Source organism: Drosophila yakuba, chromosome X, assembly GCF_016746365.2.
Source record: "Drosophila yakuba strain Tai18E2 chromosome X, Prin_Dyak_Tai18E2_2.1, whole genome shotgun sequence".
Taxonomy (NCBI): Eukaryota; Metazoa; Arthropoda; class Insecta; order Diptera; family Drosophilidae; genus Drosophila; species Drosophila yakuba.
Window position 1 is genome coordinate 10,922,289 of NC_052526.2, and position 18,854 is coordinate 10,941,142.

General features: G+C 43.1%; 3 protein-coding genes across 5 annotated transcripts; all 3 read right to left on the reverse strand.

Moving 5' to 3' along the window:
- Window positions 1-4,423: 4,423 nt before the first annotated feature.
- On the reverse strand, window positions 4,424-6,278 carry LOC6524979 (ileal sodium/bile acid cotransporter). The gene is made up of 2 exons (XM_002100783.4): window positions 4,973-6,278; window positions 4,424-4,910 (listed from the first exon to the last, which is right to left on the reverse strand). Exons 1-2 carry the CDS (start codon window positions 5,996-5,998, stop codon window positions 4,575-4,577), a joined length of 1,362 nt encoding a protein of 453 aa, XP_002100819.1. The 5' UTR covers window positions 5,999-6,278; the 3' UTR covers window positions 4,424-4,574.
- A 407-nt stretch (window positions 6,279-6,685) lies between these two features.
- LOC6524980 (actin-related protein 2) lies at window positions 6,686-12,305 on the reverse strand. 3 transcript variants are annotated; one of them, XM_015190535.2, is made up of 8 exons: window positions 12,148-12,305; window positions 11,732-11,932; window positions 10,911-11,021; window positions 10,056-10,070; window positions 8,791-9,006; window positions 8,515-8,724; window positions 8,019-8,447; window positions 6,686-7,954 (listed from the first exon to the last, which is right to left on the reverse strand). In XM_015190535.2, exons 2-8 carry the CDS (start codon window positions 11,777-11,779, stop codon window positions 7,784-7,786), a joined length of 1,200 nt encoding a protein of 399 aa, XP_015046021.1. In that variant the 5' UTR covers window positions 11,780-11,932; window positions 12,148-12,305; the 3' UTR covers window positions 6,686-7,783. The 3 variants fall into 3 exon arrangements, with proteins under 3 accessions (XP_015046021.1, XP_002100820.1, XP_015046020.1); XM_002100784.3 differs by lacking the exon at window positions 10,056-10,070; XM_015190534.2 differs by lacking the exon at window positions 12,148-12,305 and having other exon boundaries at window positions 11,732-12,068.
- A 2,849-nt stretch (window positions 12,306-15,154) lies between these two features.
- Window positions 15,155-18,559, reverse strand: LOC6524982 (serine/threonine-protein phosphatase 2B catalytic subunit 2). Its single transcript, XM_039375387.2, has one exon. It carries the CDS (start codon window positions 17,880-17,882, stop codon window positions 16,137-16,139), a length of 1,746 nt encoding a protein of 581 aa, XP_039231321.1. The 5' UTR covers window positions 17,883-18,559; the 3' UTR covers window positions 15,155-16,136.
- Window positions 18,560-18,854: the final 295 nt, after the last annotated feature.

Sequence of the window (18,854 nt, forward strand, 5' to 3'; positions counted from 1 at the left end):
CCTGCGTCCTGCTCCCCGCTCCTTGCTCCTTGCTCCATTATCCTGCCCCATGAGTGGTTGCAGATGATGTCAGCGAGTGTGGCGCAGTGTGTGTGTGCATGTGTGTGTGTGGTTGTGCCACACAGTCGCATGTCCTCGCACACACACACATCCTCCTCTCACTCCCTCTTTCTCCATTTCTCCCTCTCTCTATCGCACTCTTGCTTTCTCACTCCTCTGCTTGGGTTCCCCTTTCTTTCGTTTCATTTTGCGGCCATTGCGGTTGTAGCAGCACTCAGAGAAAAACCTAATAAAAAAGAAAAATATATTAATTAAATAATAAGTAAATCTTTACAGCTTATATACATCATTATAAATAGTAAAATGTGGTTTTTTCTAACTAAATTAATTTGACAAATTGAAAGCAGCTAAGAGGACATATAAGAACATTTCTATTTGTATATGTATATTGTTTGTATTGAGCTCTTTCTCTTACTGTTGTTGGGTAAAATGTAAAAAGGCGCACATTTCATGAATGAACAATGACGACATTTTGACAGCGGCAACGTTTACGTTTCCCCACTCACCATCTACTCCAAAAAATATACCTCTGCTCCCACAGGAACCTCCATGCAATGTCATACATCAGCATGTATGTCTATATAGCTACTGCATATATATATATATATGTATATATTTATTTATATAGAGCGGAAAGAAGAAAGGGGGAAGAGGGTGCTGAGTTGCAGCGATATCTGTCGTTCATCATCTTGTCAAGTGCAACTAACTTTCCCATACCTCTAGTATTTGGAAAAAGCAAATAAGGAAAAATGGACGAAGAAAGTTACTTTCCTAATCAATTTTCCAATTCAGATATAGATGGCGCCTGTTGATGCGCTGCATACATTTCTGCAAATGCTTTTAGATAATAACTCATTTCTCATTAGAAAAAGTTGCCTACATAAAATTGAGAAATAACTAAAGGATAAGCTGCTTTTCAGTTATTAAACAATGCTAATGACACCTATTACCTTTTGGTCATTTAAGAAATAATCATTTTTGAATCAATTTTCGTATTTATGATTATCAAATTTAGCAAAAGAAATCAAAAATCTTAAAACTTGCAACTTGCAAACTTGAATGTCAATCGAGTTAAACTAGAAATTTTCATAGACACGTATGAAGTGTGTATCTTTTAATTAAACATTAAACGGGCGTGAAATTGTTAACTACACCGTAATTAAACTGTTAAATAGAATCAAACGTGATGTTTCAAGGAGAATTTGAGCAACATTCTTCGCTGCTGGCCGATCTCGAATATATCCGGCTGGGCAAAGGAAATTGAATATTTAATTTAATCGCTCTCGGTTATGGCAAACACTTTCCACTCTCCACTTTCCACTTGCACTTTCCACTTCCATGGCGAGGGGGGGGTGTGTGTGTGTGGCAGGACGACAAGGACGAGGATGCGGATGGGGATGGGAGGTGGGGGGGTGTGGCCATGGAGCGGTACGGACAGGCGACCCCCATAAATGCCAAAGCAAATGCAGCGAATGTGTAATGTACACCTGTGCGTACCTGCACATTAGCATAACCTTACATTATTCAACTGTGCGTTTCCTTTTTGCACTTGCCAGTGGGCGGTGGGCGGTGGCAGGACTAAAAAGGACTAGGGGACAAGCGAAAGGACGAAGCGAATTTGCATAAATTTTGGCTCACGAGACGCGCATGTTTAGCATCCTGGCAAACGCGTCGTTTTTGTTTTAAATCGGATACCAAAATATGAAGGGCATATCGCCATATATAATTACTACTTTTATATGAAATTCATATCCTTAGGATAGTTATTAGCAGCGCCAAAGATATAAGTATATTATATATTACTTATACGTTAAGCTATTATTATTAGTCATTATATTTTATTATAACTTTGTTATCTTTGCTATAATTATGATTATCAAGTTACAGTTCAGCTGGGTTTCTTTTTGGGTAAAACTACAATTGCTTCGAACAGAATATATTAAGTATATTAAGGGGTATCAGGGGTGTTCATACCCTTTGCTCGCTGGCACTTTGAGGTCCATAATAACCGAATACACAAGTAACAGGACTAATTATGCCATCGCCATCTCTCCAGCGCCATAATTACGCATAATATTTAAGTGCACGTGCTGGGGATAATTGACTTGGAATTTGTTTTTATTTTGGCTTTTTTCATATATATATATTTATATATTTATACATTTCTTGCCACGCATTTGAGTGGCGACGACTGGCGTGCAAGTGAATTTCCTGGCTGATTCTTTCAGCGCCTTGAAATGGAGACAGGAAATGAAGAGCAGCGAGAAGCGATTTGCCAACGCACCTTCCTCGCTTGCAAATGGTTTAGATGCCACCCACTCGCACCACCCAGAGCCACACAGAAGCACCCAGAACCACCTAGCAGCACCCAAATCCACACAAATCCACACAAATCCATCCACCAGCCCACTGAATTCACCCACTGCTCTTTTGCAATGCATTTGCAGTTCGTGTTGTGTTGCTGTGGCAACCGTCAACTGAAAGCGACGAGCGTTAAAATGTGCGCCAAGCACGCGATTAAAGTCGGCCAGCGGGTTAAGCATGGGTTGGTGGTGGCCTTTGGGTGGTGGGTGCTTCTGGAGTGGGTGGTGCTGTGTGTGTTTGGGGCCAGGAAATAGGCAGAAATCATCCAAATGTCACGAAACGAAACCAAATGCTCTGCTTCGACTTGTGGCAACTGCCAACGCCTGCCACTACTTCCCCACTCCTCCCCTTCGCCCACTTCACCCACTTGCACCGCCCACTGGCACCACCCCACCTCACCGCCCCCCCCCCCCCCCCCCCTTCGCATTCGCTCAAGTGCAGTTGCACTGGCATTGGGGCAAAAGACCAGCCGAGAATGAAATTGCCCCATCGAAAGACTGCTGCAACTCCTTTTCAAAGTTGTCTTGGCACGGCCCAAAAATGGAGCACTATGGCTGCACTGAGAAAAACCAACTGCAAGTAAGTGCAAGTACAAGTTAAACCATTATTAAAGATATTCAAACTGTTGGTATATTTAATTTCTGGTCTGGGAAACAACTGTATTTAACTACTTTCATATAAGTGCAACCTTGCTAACGTTTTCCAAATACTAAAGCACTGCGTAAGCCCACTGCCTTGAAACAGTTTTAATTCTCTCAGTGTATTGCTGCATTGTTTCTTTCGGGGTTAACTGCAATGCGCAGCAGCAGGCCAAAACGGTCAATGGAGTCGCATATTATGCTGCACAGGATGGCAATGGATGGGAATAAAAATGGGGCTACGAATAAAAATGGGGCTAGGAATAAATGTAGGGATAGCACGAGGTATTGGACGAGATCCTAGTTCTCTTACCTCGCAATTCAGACCATCACGAGGCTAATGAAATCTCAAAAGTCACCGAAATCCCAGCAAAGTGTGTCTTAAAAAGCGACACTTTTTCAATGGGCCTCCAGAGAGAGAACGTCGAGTTTGGCTTAACCAAGGGTGCACGCACTGCGTATACGTTATTTTTGGGCATTGAAACGTTCAACCTTAAATTAGTTGAATATGTTAAGCAGTTTCTTATTATAATTGTAATATAAGTATAAGGGCTCTACTATCCAGTTCAAAAGTAGTAACATTATATTTGGTAACATATCATCGACCCTTGTAAATAACAAATCCTTTTGAAATAATATTTTTCATTCCAGTGAATGTTACTTTACTTCCTGTTAAAGTGTAGTGCACGTTATGTCATTTACCACCTTTGAAAAATGTATTTATAACCGAAAAAAAAAAAAACATTGTCAGGACTGGCTAACGAGGTCGGTGGGGCAATTTGGGGCGGGATTGGTGGGTGGCTAGCTTGGTGGTTTAGTGGGTGGTTAAGTGGGTGGGTAATGCGTTCCGCGCGTGAACCGTTAGTTGACCACGCACACACGTGTGCAGTCGGCAAAGGTAGCACTTATTTTTATATCTTCTTCGCTACACAAGCACGTGTATACACGAATATACAAAACATATACAAATATATTATATAAATATATATATATATATATATATATATATATATATATAAAGAGGTACTAAGTGTACTATATACGCCATGTTCGTGTGTCGTAATTGGCAGTCCTGCATCACAGCGAAGTGATGACATCATGCGCCTTCCTTGTCCAGCGGCCAATGCTCCAAATTCCTCGCACATACGCAGTGACCAACGGCCGACGTTGACACACTATTTAATTTTATAGCCCCCCTAGCTGGCTTGAAACCAAAAATTTGCATGTGACGACACACGCACACACAAAACAACATTAGAATCGAGCGAATTTGATTTTCGCGCGCTCATCAATTAGCCAATGCTGCCCAGCAGAGTGATGCAGTGATGCCCATATCCGCAAAGCGGAAATACACTTTGGCGCGCTTTTGAAATGTGTGGATCGAATCTATGTAATATTTAATATATTTGCAATCCTAAGCTTAAATCGTTAAATCTATACATACAAAAGAAATATATAAAGCTTGTTTCACTAGGTTATGGGGGAAAAAAAAGGATTATGTAAACCTCTGGCTTAGACGTCAGCTTCTTGCTCTGCGATCAGCTTCTTGTGATCAAAGCCATCCGCATCCTGTTGCCTATTGCAGCCCAGGCATCGCCGAATGCCGTAGTACAGGACGACCAGGACGAGGGAGATGAGCGCGGAGGCAATGGGCACGACCAGGACGAGATCCAGTTGCGGCTGCTGCAGCTGACTGGACTGCAGCAGCACAATGGGCATGGTCATGTTCAGCACGCTGGCCTCGATGGACAAGGTAAGCGCGTCGGTGGGCGAGCGGCAGAGGATCTTGGCCAGCAGATAGGTGGACAGGTAGCCGGCGAGGGGCAGACAGATGGCAGCCACAAGAACCTACAGGAAAATAGATCAAACATATGTGTTGTCCATTAAATTGAAATAGTGGGCGTACTCACCTGCCAGGTGAACTCGTCGAAGACGAAGGCGTTAAGACCCACGGTCAGGCCGACGAGACACAAGCTGAGCACGACGGACAGTGGCTTCAGGAAGCGGAAGATGAACCTGGTGGTGCGCGGTACGCAGAGTCGCAGCAGAACGCCGATGGCCAGACAGGCCACCAGGGCAGCTGCTCCGCCGGAGAGCTGGCCAAACGGCACAGTCAGCTGATCGTCCTCGTAGAGTATGCGGCCCAGCACCAGTATCCAAATGGGCAGCAAGGCCAGGGCCAGCAGGCTATTGATCGTGGTGGTGGCCACCGAAAGATTGATATTTCCCTTGAGAAAGACGGCGCACACATTGGCCAGTCCGCCACTGGGCGCCAGTGCCGTGTAGAAGAGGGCCAGCTGCAGTGGCCAACTACCTGGCCACAGAGCACGACCCAGTCCGAATCCCAGGGCGGGCATCAGCACAAATCGACTGACCACACCCACCACCGGACCCACCGGTCGACAGATGATCCCCGCCAGCCGTTGCATATCCAATACGGTGCCCAGATTGAGGAACATCAGCAGTGCCAAAGCGGCGGACACATAGGTGGTCACCCGTTCGTCCACCACTTGTGTTCTGAGCACGGTAATTGGCAGCGGATTGGGATAGACCTCCGTCACTGCGCCGTACTGCAGTTCCACCTCCAGCGAACTGTATCCAAAGCGAACGCCACTCACATGCAGCGCTCCCCGCCAGCTGCCCAGGAGATCGAAATCCTCCTTCTTGATCGCCAGCGTTGGCGCCGTTGCCCTTCGTTCGTCCTTGGAGTACACCACAAAGTGGTAGTCCAGCGACGAGTCCTTGGGTATCACATTGTATATCTGCAAGTCGACTCGCCAGATCGAATCCTCCCCAATCTCAAGCTCATCTCGACCGAAATCCACCAGCCAATCGCCGGCCAGGTCGCCATACTCCGATCTGACTCCTTGGAGTCCCAGAATCCACAGCACGCCCAACGCCACCAACTGCCGTTCGATATTTCTCACATTGCCCATGCTGCGTCGTTGCACCAACTGGCCACTCCAGCGAATCCGGAGAGCTGAGTGGGATCGTGGATCACAATGAGGCGTTATCTGGCCATCGAGCAGACGGTTTGATTTGCGTTTATCAGGCGACGGCCTCAGGTGCGCACCGAAGGTGTGAATAATATTAATAAATCAGGCGGCGGGTTTGTAAATGTAAAGCTCTTGGATCGAATTTCTAATTCCATTGAGTGCAGCTTATCATTGTAGTTGATAAGCATATTAACTCATTGGAAACTCGAACAATGTGTCACTAGAAATTAAATTAAATTAAATTAAATTAAATTAAATTTTTTGACACCTCACACTGTACAGAACCGCTACCTGCTGATTTGTTGATTTAATTTTATTGGGAATTTCCTTTGTTTGTTCTTACTCTTCGTTGTACTGCATTATATTGCACTTGGTTTAGATGGGGCTCTAAACAATTTGCTACTGATTATGGCCACAAAGAAGGCCGAGAATGAGAACCTGGTTAAAATAACGTTTTGATAGTGGGCAATAAATTGCTTAACTTGGCTGTGGGAACTTGGAAGTCAAACGGTCGTAAAACACTGAAGATTGGGTTTCATTCTTTCGTTCTTGTTTTTATTGTGATTCATGTTTTGTTTTGTTTGTTAAGTTGGTACAAAAAAAAAACCATAAAAAAGTCGTATGCGATTTAGCTTTAGACTACAGTATACATCATACATAATTATGTTTATTGCATTCACTTAGATAATTGGCATTCCACATTCATTTTACATATAGGGATATATATGGATCACACATCTATATATGCATACTAATCAAATGCCTCCGCTTTGCCCCAAAACAATCATCAAATTGCAACTAACTAGAGAAGGCAGTTGGGGAAATGAAATCAAATCAAACACTGCGGCTGATGGTACTTTCGATTATGGGGCAACGTAAATGCGTTATTTGTATCTGTATCTGTATCTATATCTGTATCTGTAACTATAGCTGTATCTATAGCTGTATCTGTACCTTTATCATTATCTTTATCTAGTTGGAGATGAGCCAGATGTGGTTAGTTTAAGGTCGAGTGAATCAATCAGTGTATTTAGTTAACGAAAGCTGGATAACTCCGACCGAACTCGCGCTTTCTCCTTCTGTGCTATGCAACTTTCTAGTAATATATTTCCTTCTCTGTCTTAAACACACACGATTTTAATTGCTGCTACAAGCAGACTTGGCCTAGTTAATACTTAATGTGAAATACTCGCTGGAAATGAAACATTTTGCGTTTACAAAAATATCGCCGCACTCTTTTTTGGGTGCATTGAATTTATATATGTATATATATATATATATGTATTCATCAAAGAAATGTTGAATTTTTTGGATTTTGAATTTCAGACGTAATCATAATCAATTAAACATACTAATGCAAGGTGGTTACACAAATTAGGCGACTAACGAATTACACTTTTAGCGCTCGGCACGCGGCCAATGAAATATTACAATTTATTGTACGGGGGAATCGACCAGTGACGGCATGTCTGCGATTTATGGTAATCTAAAGACAAGTGGACCAATCCTGCTCAACAGACACGCCCACTCGCACAGGCACACAGAAATCAAAAAAAAAAAAAAACACATATAGACAGATATATCACGTAAATCTGAAAAGTTTCAACTTATAAAAAATAGAGAAAAGAAATGTATCACTTTTTTATCCTATTTCTCACGGTCCGCTCACACACACTGACTCCGCCGCCATCGCCTGATCTTCTGATCTTCTGATCTTCTGATCTTCTAGTGACTGATCTTCTGCAGCTTTTGCAACACTTTGAGACCCTGTTCCTGGTACTCCTGCTTGGACATCCAGAAGCCGTCGCGATCCTTCGTCACCTCCGCCAGAACAGCGCCGCCGATGAAGACCATGTCCTTGCGTCGCGGTGGATCCTCAATGCGTATTTTGAATTTCTACAAAGCAATCGATTCACTTGTTAAGTGAAGACATTAAAACGCGAATACTGCAGCAACTTACCGCCAGCTTTTCCGTATCGTTCTTGAGTACCCGCTCCAGGTACAGCTGCTTGATCTCTCGCTCCAGCCGACTGGGAAGACCCGGATACATGGTGGAGCCGCCGGACAGGACTATGTGCTTGTAGAGTTCGGGCCGGATGTCGATGTCTGCCGCCTGAATGGTGTTGAAGGCCAGTTCCGCAATGCCCGGTCCCTCGACGTTGATTAAATGCGGCTGGAATAGTGCCTCTGGCGCCTCGAATCTCTCGCCGCCGACCTTGATAACACGGCCATCGGGTAGCGTGTATGACTCCACCAGCACCGTCGTCTCCAGGGCCAATCGCTGCTCCATTTCGATGTCGTAGCCGATGTAGCAGAGCTTCTCCTTCATGATGCGCACCGTTTCAAAGTCGGCGGAATGATTGAAAGCGTAGCCACGTAGTAACAGTAACTGATGATGAACATAGACGTGAAAGTATAAGTGACAGTTTGCAAAATGCTATTGTGAGCAAGCGAACCTTAATCAAATAGCGAGTGATATCCCGACCGGCAATGTCCAATCGACGCGTCAGATGGGGCAGGGCAAACTCCTCGTAGACGGGACATATATGCGTCACACCATCGCCAGAATCGATCACCACGCCGGAGATCAGACCCTGGGCATATAGCGTCAGCACGGCCTGGATGGCAATGTACGCGGAATCGAAGCCGTATTTCTCGAACATCACCTGTGAATAAAAAAACACACAGCAAAGTAAGTTTGATGTTGGATTCTAAAATATGAAATTACTTACCTCAATCATCTTCTCGCGATTCTTTGTGGGATTCATGGGCGGCTCTGTGAGCAGGATTTTTGTATTCGTCGGATCGATGTCCATCTTTTTGGGACCGAACGTGTAGTCCCACACGTGGCACATGTCGTCCCAGTTGCGCACCACGCCGTTCTCCATCGGATAGGAGACCTCTAGCAGGGATCGCAGCTGTGAGGCCTCGTCGCCGACCATCAGATCCTGCAAATTCGTTCGTCAGAGGACGCAGCGTTAGTGTCCGTGGCTTGGTCAATGGGTAACCATTGGGATTCGGATTGGATTGTATTGGATTGGATTGGATTGGAGTGTTTGGTTGGTTGGTTGGGTTTTTGCTTAGGGGCTGGGATGGTTAGGCATTAGTCTGGGGGACATTCACAGGTGGTACAGGTGGTACAGGTGGTACAGGTGGCACAATAACAGCGAGCACACTACAAGAACGCAACTAAACTAGGCTAAACAACGATCAACGATCAACAAGAGGCATCAGTAAGCGAGTGGCTCCGGGAAAGGACTTCCCACAAATGCGTGCAAAACAAACTGGGTGTTAAATTGGACTTAAGCAGACACAGGACATCATGCAGACGAGAACTTAACAATTTCAGATGGGCAAGTAGACAAGTAAAACGAGGAACAACTGAATTTTGGTAGCCATAAGATACATATGTACAAAAAACCAAAAGGTATAAGCTTGGAAACAAAAAAAAAATACATATTGTTTTGGTATAAAAACAGAGGAGTAAAAGTTAAATAACAAAAATTATATTTACGTAAATTTGTAATTGAATTAAACAGTTTCGAGTTGAATTCGGTTTTAAACACGCCTCAGATTGATCCGATTTGAGAATTAATAGATTTGTATTTTTGTTACATTTTTTTTTTGTGTGTATTGTAAATTGGAGTACAATTATAGATGGTGGCCAAAAGGAAGCAACAAGATAGTTGGGCAGGGCCGTAATAAAGTTGGGAAAATATTCAAGGCAAACAACTAGTGAAAAATGTGAACAGTTAACAGTTAATTGAATTAATTAATTAAATCCTAAGTGCGCAGCTTTAACTTCAAGAAAATTTCGCAATACTTTGTCAAGCGTGTGTTGTTTTTTGTTTTTTCGTATTGTGTCAATAATCGTATACAAATTTTTATTATTTGATGTTTACTTGGTGATTAGAATTCATAGTGGTAGTTTGGATTTTGGTTTTTCGGTTTTTTGGTTTTTTGGTTTTTTTTTTTAAACTATACAAACTTGACTTACATCGACATGTAAATCCTGCAAAATATTTGTTTTCAAAAAAATATGTAAAAAAAGAACAGAAAAATGTATAAGAATATTAAAAAGAACAGAAAGATTACAATTTTAAAAATATATATTCTTTGTATCGTTTGGTTGTTGCTATTCAAGATGTGTTCATAATGATTTCGATGTTTCTTCTGTCTAAACTAAAGAACTTCTAAGAAATATCTATACAACAGGAGATAAATGTGTTTTTTTAAATATCGAAAATCAAGTGATGCACTCAAAAAAGCTTAATGTCCTCGGGGTTCAGCCTCCATATCCACAGATCTTTGAGCTACGCCTAAACCTGGGCTAACATCAGATATCCACGGACCAACTTTTACCATAATATAGTACCATAATATGTATAGATCGTATGCATGTAAAATATGAGGACCCACACACCGAGATCAATGCAACTCAAGCAAAAATGCAATGTGGGGATAAGTGAACCCGTGATGAAATCAAGATGGTAAATGAAATGATATGTGATTGGGGTAGATCGAAAATAAATTATATAGAACTAAGTAGATATGCCACACTAATAGACAGAATAGAAAATAGAGCCATTTCACTCAAAAATCAGATGGGGTGGGGGTGAAAAATATGCTGGGTGTTTTGGTGGATAGTGAACTTCTATGCGCTAAATGTATTTCTTGCCGTTTAACTAGTCATGGAGTAGTTACATCAAAAAAAAAAAATGATATAATAAATGTATATTCATGTATTTGATGGCCTGTGCACAATTAAATGTGTGTAGTGTTTGGTTGTACTATCTCATCATGTTGTTGATTAATTTTAGATACTTCAATTGGTAAGTACGATGGATCATACCTTGACTTCGATATCGCCGATTTTGTTAACCGCCCGAATCATGGGTCGTCCCACCATCGAGGGGAAAATGTGGGTGGGAAAATTGCTGCCGGCATATCCGCACTTGACGAACTGAAAAATAAATGGAGATGTCATTAGTATATGAAAATATGTTATAATGAAAATGGTATATTGCTTATATATGAAATAATTGAATGTGTTAATTATAAATAATTATTTTCAATTATTTTGTTCAAGAAAAGCCATATCGTTTTTCTCAGTGTAGCATTTCTTTGCGCTTTTACTGCTGTGGTTTATCGAACGCTTATCGAAATCGGACCGTTATCACAAAACAAAAATTCTGAGCCTTGCGATAAGAACTGAATGTTGAACTGAAATTATGTGGCAGTGTTGGTGTGCTGGTGTCGCTGTTTTCGACAAATAGGTGTGGGAGATACTGAGTAACGCTGGAATCGTGAGTAATCCACTGATTAGTCAAGCGCGCAGAGCAAGAAGAAGAAGAAGAGGAGGAGGAAGCGGAATATGAATGAGTATGAGAGGAAGAGGCAATCGCTTAATTGCAACTGCTGCAACTGCTTGGCTAGCCGCAACGTCAACGCCCGCTAGCCGGCAAGCAGTGGATTTAGCAGCAGCACCAGAAGCGCTGCTTAGTCCGCAAGAAGAAGAAAACGAAAGAAGCGCAGCAAAGAACTCTCGAAATGTGTGTCACACACACCAGTCAATGTTGATGGTGACGGTGTAGGTGTGTGCGCTCTGTTTTCTCCGCTTGTGGGGGGTGTGGGCGATGTGGGTGGTGCGGGTGATTTTCTCCGTTATCTTACCCCAGTGCCGTTATCACAGACGATAACATTTCGACCCTTGCTGTCCATGCTTGAAGGACTCAAAACCGGAGCTGGAAAACCACTGCTTCTCCCGTTGCTTCTGCTGCGGCAACTGCCTTTCCACTTCCACTGATGACGCGACCAGGTTGCCTTTTTGGGTGTTGGTTGTGATTCGGTTTTATATCACTGCTTGCAGCGCCTCTGCTCGATGAAACAAAACCAAATAATGCACATCAATTTCTGAGCCCTCTATCAAGCACTACTGTTAATTGATTCTTTTTCGGTTTATATTTTGCATTTGGACCGCCGGACAGCGATTTGACGACTTAATCACATCACACACTTTCCTCTTCCATTCGCACACTCTCACAACACGCGGGCGGGAACACTGCTCTCTTCGCCGCTCTCTCGCTTACGTTTTTCGCCGCTCCGTTGGCCGATTATTGGGTATTTAGCTCTCAATTTGGACTCGCTATTTAGTTTGGCCAAACGGTTTGCCGCTACCGACTTTTTAGACTTATAATTTAGCTATACTGCTGTACAAAAACTCCTCTTCACTCCCTAGAGTTGAACAAAAATAGATTTGTATTCGATACTATCGGCGTTGCGATAAAGTGTACAAAACACCGAAAATAAATACCAGAACAGTTTAGATACTAGATTTCACAGATTAAAGAATTAAAAATGTTTACTTTAACTTTGCCTTTCTGTGTGCCATTATTAATCAGATCCAACAATATAAGTGTATAGACAAACATGTATTTACTTGCACGAGATATACACAAAACAATTTAAATAAGATTATGACAGAAGTTAGTAAATTAATATGTTAAAGGTTTAGCAATTTGACAACCAATCACAGCGGCTTAAAATAATGCAATTCAAATGTGTAATCGCACAGCTTCAAAAATACTCACATTGATTTCTGGTATTTTTTGCTTGCGCTCTTGCCTCTCGCTCACTCCCATACAAGGAAAATATGCTCCTGAATTTGATTTTCCAGCAGGGATTCCCCAAAATCCAAAAGCGGGTTCAAAATTGGGCGCCAAATACATGTGTTTTAAAAAAATGATCTTAGACGGCTGTTAAACTATTATCGAAAATGCAAACTTGCAATGACCAAGAGTTAAATGAACGACCGCCATAAAATGGAAAGTTTGTTGCTGATTTATTTTATTCCGTTTATATAGTATGTATATGTATGTATAATTTAATAATATAATAAACGTTACTCATTTGTTATCTTTATAATTGCTTTAAGAGGCGAAATGTCTTATATATGTATATATGTACCATGCAGCCGTCTCGTTCCCGCATTTTTGATTCTGCTTTTGTCTGGATATTATGCGTTATATTGAACGTTTTAATGCTTTTTAATAGTTCCCATAAGTATGTTGGTATGGCCTTGACGTATTATCAAAATCTACTCATCTCCCTAGCCGCTGCTCTATTCATTTATTTACTTTTACTATGTGCCAGGAAGTTTTTGCCTATGCCTCATCATGCGGTAGTTACTTTCATTATCGAGGGAACTATGTAAGCAAATGTATCGTTAGTCATACATCGTACATAGTGTAGAATTATTAATACTTCTTAGCTGTATAGCTTTATACTTTACCATGGCATTTGATACACTCGGAATGCAAATCGCCTTAAGAATCCAAAATGTACAATTCATTTATTTCAGAAAGCTATCTGAATATTGCCCTACGTTTAATGGCTTAAAATGTATAGTTCCTTTGGTAATTAAACTATATTTAAAATAAATATTAAAAGTTAATAGTTGACCTAGGAATATTTTGATATTAACAATTGAAATAAATATTTATCGCATTTCAAAAGTGTACTTCAATTATACCTGAAATGCTGTCCATCAAAAACATTTGTTCATAGGCGGCTAACAAACATTAAATGTAGTTTTCAATTGCATTATTTTAGAAGGAAATTTGCGTACTTGTTGGACATACTTTCGACCGATTGGTTTTCTGAGTGTATACAGTCATTCTTTGGTGTTGGTGTTGGTTTTGCTATTCTTGCGTTCAATACTCGAGACTATTGCAATTTAAACGGATTTGGGGGGAATCCCCATTTTACTCGGCTCTAACTAAGTATTTGCATTTTGCGGTACAACAACATTAACAATTTTAACCATACATATAGAGAACAGAAACTTTGAAACTTAAACGTGCCTCTCCTCATCACCATTGTCAATAACTATATATGTAATTTTGGTGGCGGATTAAAAAAAACGCTATATATATAATATATGTGTATGTGGTGTATCTCTCAATTAGTTGAGTAAGTTGTTTCCATTTTTCCATCTTTTTTTATAAAAGCTAAGTTTCCCTTCTAGACTTGCCGCTCATCCTTGATTTGTTTCTTTTAGCTATGATTTTTAATAATCTTGGTATTGTTGCGATACGTGCATAGATCACTAAAACTAACTGTTTTCCAATGTCAACTCGGTATATAATATATATATATATATATATATATTTATATATCTGTATAAGTATTTAGATTAGAGTTCAATGCAATTATTGGTGGTGGTTGAAGAATCGAATCGAAGCAAAGTACAGCGTAAATATTCTGAGGATGTGGCTAATGTGATCTGGATGAAGGCATTTCTTGCGTGTCTATATATTTTGATTTAATTGAATTGTTAGTGATAGTAAAATAGTGATGGTGATAGCGATAAAGGAGAAGCTGATATCATCAGTTTGGGGAACAGTTTGGGGTGCAGTCGGAAATTGAGAAATTGATTGCCATCATTATCATTGAATTGATCTGAAACGCCGAAACTCATCCGTTTCACATGTGTTCCATGCCTTATACTTACTTAAATACATCTCATTCGCTTAATCTCAATGCAATTAGCTCATTCTAAGTCAAAGGAAATTTGTTTTGTGTGTGTACTAGCGCTCTCTCTCTCTCTCTTTCTCTCTCTCTCTCTCTCTCAACAAAAATCGATTCGCTAAATTAGTTAATTAGTTAAACTTTTAGTTCAATTTACACGCAGAAATATATTATACGTTATTAGGTTTTACACAGTAATTTAATAGTTAAATATTTGATTTGCTATTTAAATGGTAAACGAACCGTCTTCTTTCAGTGTTTAAAATGCATTCACGTCAATGTAAATCGATCCTATTCATCAATTGATTAATTAGCTAGACTGATCCTCAAACAACGATTATATGATCTTATAATCTTATGATCGCATGGCATTTTTCTCTGCTTTTTGTTTGCTATTGATATTTGGTTGATTTTTGTTCGCCAAGCAACTGATAAAACGCAAATAGTTATACACACACATGGTCGTACACGTAAAATGTAACATATTAAGTCGAAAGTTAGATTATGCAACAATTATACATATATATATATATATTTTAGTATATATTAAAAAAAAATAAACTCTGATTTCACTTTCAATGTTTAATTCGTATAAGGAACATTTATGGACTATTGCGGCACATATTGCAAATGGTTTCGAAATTGTTTGCTTGTTTCCTTTTTTTTTTTTCTTTTGTTTTCTATGCAAGATTACATTTCTAGAGTTCAAGGATTACGATTATTACAAAAATGACCTTTGCTCATTTCAAATTTCATTACACTTTCGGTTGCATCTCGGCACTACGCTTCGATATCTCTAAATAATCATATGTATACATATATGTACGCTTCTTTTTGGCGCTGCTAAATGTTTGGAACAGATTAGCGCTGGATTTTTTCCCATCTCTTTAATTAGATAAGTGCTTCCTCCTTCTGGGGATTTGGGTTTCTTTTTTTTTTCGCATTTTCTTCTTAAATTATCGCAGGGAGGGGTTACGGTTTGCTTTGTAGCTTTTTAGCTTATTTGCGGTTTTGTTCATTTTCCATTTTTAAAATCTGCCCATTTTCAGTTTATACATTACAACTTAAGCTAGGTTATGGGTTACGTTATGGGTTGGTTGGTTTTCCGCTATCGAGAATTGGGAATTTTCCTTGGGTGCCGGCGCGGCAAAGTATGCCACACATAATTCTAATATCCAATGTGCGCGCGCCTGCGTAAAAACAAATCTCTGCTCCGTGCCGTCGGTTTGGAGGCTCTGGGCCATGGACATAGACATGGGCATGGGCATGGGCAGGGAGCTGGTACGGGATCACATACGAAATGCTATGACAAGGTTATGACAAGTACTTAGAATTAGAATTGGTTTTAGTATTTAAGTTGTTGCTCTGCCACATTAAGTTTAATTAAGGTTCCGTTCGGTTGGTGTTCTTTGTGTTGCCTCCGCTCCGCTCCGCTCCACTTAGCCCCTCCTCCAGACCAATCCTCGCCAGACTCCTCCGTGCCGCATCTGCATCTGCATCTGCATATGCATATGCATCCTCGTCCTGCAGCCACACTAGATGGCACTGCTTACCCATGTCCTGCCCCATTGTTGCCGCCCTGCTGACTGTGCAGATTGGGATCCTCGCTGGGCGTGGGCGGCTGGTCCCGACGCGGCGGCATCCGTTCGTTGACGGCATCCAGGCCCTTGGCCTCCGCGAACGAGGTAATCTTGTGGTTGGGCGAGAAGCCCTGCATGGCGTTCTTGAGCGACTGCTTGCCGCCGGAGAGGGCGCCGAGGGGCAGGGCGCCCGTGGGCGTCAGGCCCTTCAGCTGCAGCACCGACTCGGACTCCTCGCGCAGCACGGAGAAGACGCGCGCCATCTTGCCGATGGCACGGATCTTGTTGCGGATCACCTCCTTGCGCAGCGCCGCCTCGTCGTCGGAGAGCGGCTCCTCGCTCTCCTCGGTCATGAGCTCGTCGTCGGAGCAGATGTTCAGCACGTTCACCAGCATCTCGGTGACCTTCTCGCCCACGAAGGGCAGCGACCAGGTGAACACGTCCATGAAGTTGGGCAGCCAGTACGGGTGCGGCGAGCAGTTGAACTGCCGGATGTTCATCACGTTGTTCTCGTACTTCAGCACCGCCGCCTTGTTGTTGTACACGTCGAGATAGTTGGGCGCCGAGAAGATGGTGATCAGCGAGGGGAAGCCGGTGGTCTGGCTCTTGCGGTACATGCGGTAGCCGGCGTCCTGCGCCTCGTGCGCCCGGATGATCGACAGCAGGTTGTTGTTCTGCAGGAAGTCGCAGCAGGCGGCGTAGCTGTAGAAGTACGAGCAGCCGCGCACGGAGTTGTGCGTGTAGAAGTCCGAGTTCTTCTCGTTGCCGAAGTCCTCCAGCGGATCGGACCACAGCAGGTCGCACATGGGGCCGAAGGCGGGCGGCTCCTTGAAGCGGTCGAGCCGCCGGATGTCCTCCAGCTCGTGTATCTCGGGCGACAGGCCGCCGTGCACGCAGAGGAACTGCTGGTTCATGAGCGCCGCCAGCGGCAGGCAGTCGAATGCGTCCATGCAGGCGTCGTACACGCGCTCCGAGTACTTGATCTTGCACTCCTGCTTGAAGGTGAAGTACTCGGTTAAGTGCCGGCACTCGTGGTTGCCGCGCAGCAGGAACAGCGTCTGCGGATAGGTGATCTTCAGCGACCACAAATACAGGACGCACTCGATGCTGAAGTAGCCCCGATCGACGTAGTCGCCCAGGAACAGATACTTGGTGCTCGCAGGCGATCCGCCCACTTCGAACAGCTTCATCAGGTCGTAGAACTGGCCGTGAATATCGCCGCACACCGTCACCGGTGCCTCGATATCGATCATCGTTTTCTCTTGACGCAGCAGGGCGGCTCCGTCCTGGATGATCTTCAATGCGGGCGCCTCCTCGATCCGGCCCTCCAGGATGAAGTGCTGCTTGAGCAGCTCGTGGTTGGGCTTGCCGGTCCGCTGGTCGAACACCTCCGCCAAGGTCAGCTTGTGGCTGGGCGGGAAGGGAACGCTGTCAACCACCCGTTCCTTGGTGTTTACTGCCGTGTGGCCGCCGTGCAGCTTTCCAGTGCTCGCTCCTGTGCCCGTTCCCGTTCCCGTGCCTGTGTCCGTTCCAGTGGTGGGACTGCTGTTGTCGCTGTTATTGCCCGCTGCAGCGGTACTGCTGCTATTGTTGTTGTTGTTGTTGTTGTTCGAGGCGGTACTATTGGCATCTGTGGCTTCCGCTGCTCCGGCACTGGCGGTGCGGGCACTTGTTGCCGCCTGGGCAACGCTGCTGCTCTGGTTATTCGAAGACATGGTCGTGACTTCTGTTTCGGTTTCTGTTTCCGTTTATGTTTGGGTTTTGGTTTCGGTTTCAGTTCTGATGCTACTGCTTCCCGTTCCTTTTTCCTGGTTTCTATTCCGGGATTCGGAATCGGACTGCTCCTCTCCCGCTCCCACTTCCACTATGGCTCTCGCTCTCCGCTCCTCTGTCCCTCGCTCTCTCTCTCTCTCTCGCACGGCTCAGTTCTGTTTCCACTGCCCACACACAAACGCACACACACACACACACGCACGCACGCTCACTCACTCACTCACACTCTGGCACTTTCCTTGGCTGCTGCTGCTGCTGCTGTGTGGTTGTTGCTGCTGTTGTTGTTGCTATTGTGGTAGTTGTTGTTGTTGTTGTTGTTGTTGTTGGAGTGCCTGGTGAGCCGCTTTATCGCCTTCCAGCTTTGATTCGCTTTCCTTTCCTTTTGCGCTGGCTTTGCTTAGCTTCGCTTTGATTTTCAAGCGCTGACTCCGCTGCTTTCTTTCGTGCCCTGCGCCGCTGACCTAGCCGTTTCCAAAAGTGCTGCTTTCACTTAACAACAATCATATTCACTCTGTCTTTAGTATTCGCTGCTTTTTTCGCTACGGCCCTGCAGACGTCGTAATTTCTCTCTTTCGCTACGTTTTTTTTTCTCGCTTTTTTTAATGGAATTTTCAGCAGTGTGACCGTGGCTCAAAAGCTCAAATATACTGCTGGCCCGCTGGAATGTGTACTCTAGCCGAGACGCGAACCTGGAAGGGCTTGGAAGTTGTACACTAAAGCACACGCACCATTAAAAATTCCCCTCAAATATTTAATCTATATCTTACTATATATATCTACGTTCTTACTATATATTTCTTTTAAATATGCAGATAACGAAGTAAAACTAAACACTTAACAACTACGGTGAAGCAATGTACCACAAGGTGCTGAACTCTGATAAGATACGATTTAGGTTTCCAATATCCAATTGG

Excerpts from the sequence above, each read along its gene's own strand:
- LOC6524979 (XM_002100783.4), bottom strand. The coding sequence starts at position 5,998 with ATGGGCAATGTGAGAAATATCGAACGGCAGTTGGTGGCGTTGGGCGTG. Across the intron at positions 4,911-4,972 it reads TCGACGAGTTCACCTGGCAG|GTTCTTGTGGCTGCCATCTG; the intron begins GTGAGTACGCCC and ends ATTTTCCTGTAG.
- LOC6524982 (XM_039375387.2), bottom strand. The coding sequence starts at position 17,882 with ATGTCTTCGAATAACCAGAGCAGCAGCGTTGCCCAGGCGGCAACAAGT.
- LOC6524980 (XM_015190535.2), bottom strand. The coding sequence starts at position 11,779 with ATGGACAGCAAGGGTCGAAATGTTATCGTCTGTGATAACGGCACTGGG. Across the intron at positions 11,022-11,731 it reads TCTGTGATAACGGCACTGGG|TTCGTCAAGTGCGGATATGC; the intron begins GTAAGATAACGG and ends TTTATTTTTCAG. Across the intron at positions 7,955-8,018 it reads ACGATACGGAAAAGCTGGCG|AAATTCAAAATACGCATTGA; the intron begins GTAAGTTGCTGC and ends ATTGCTTTGTAG.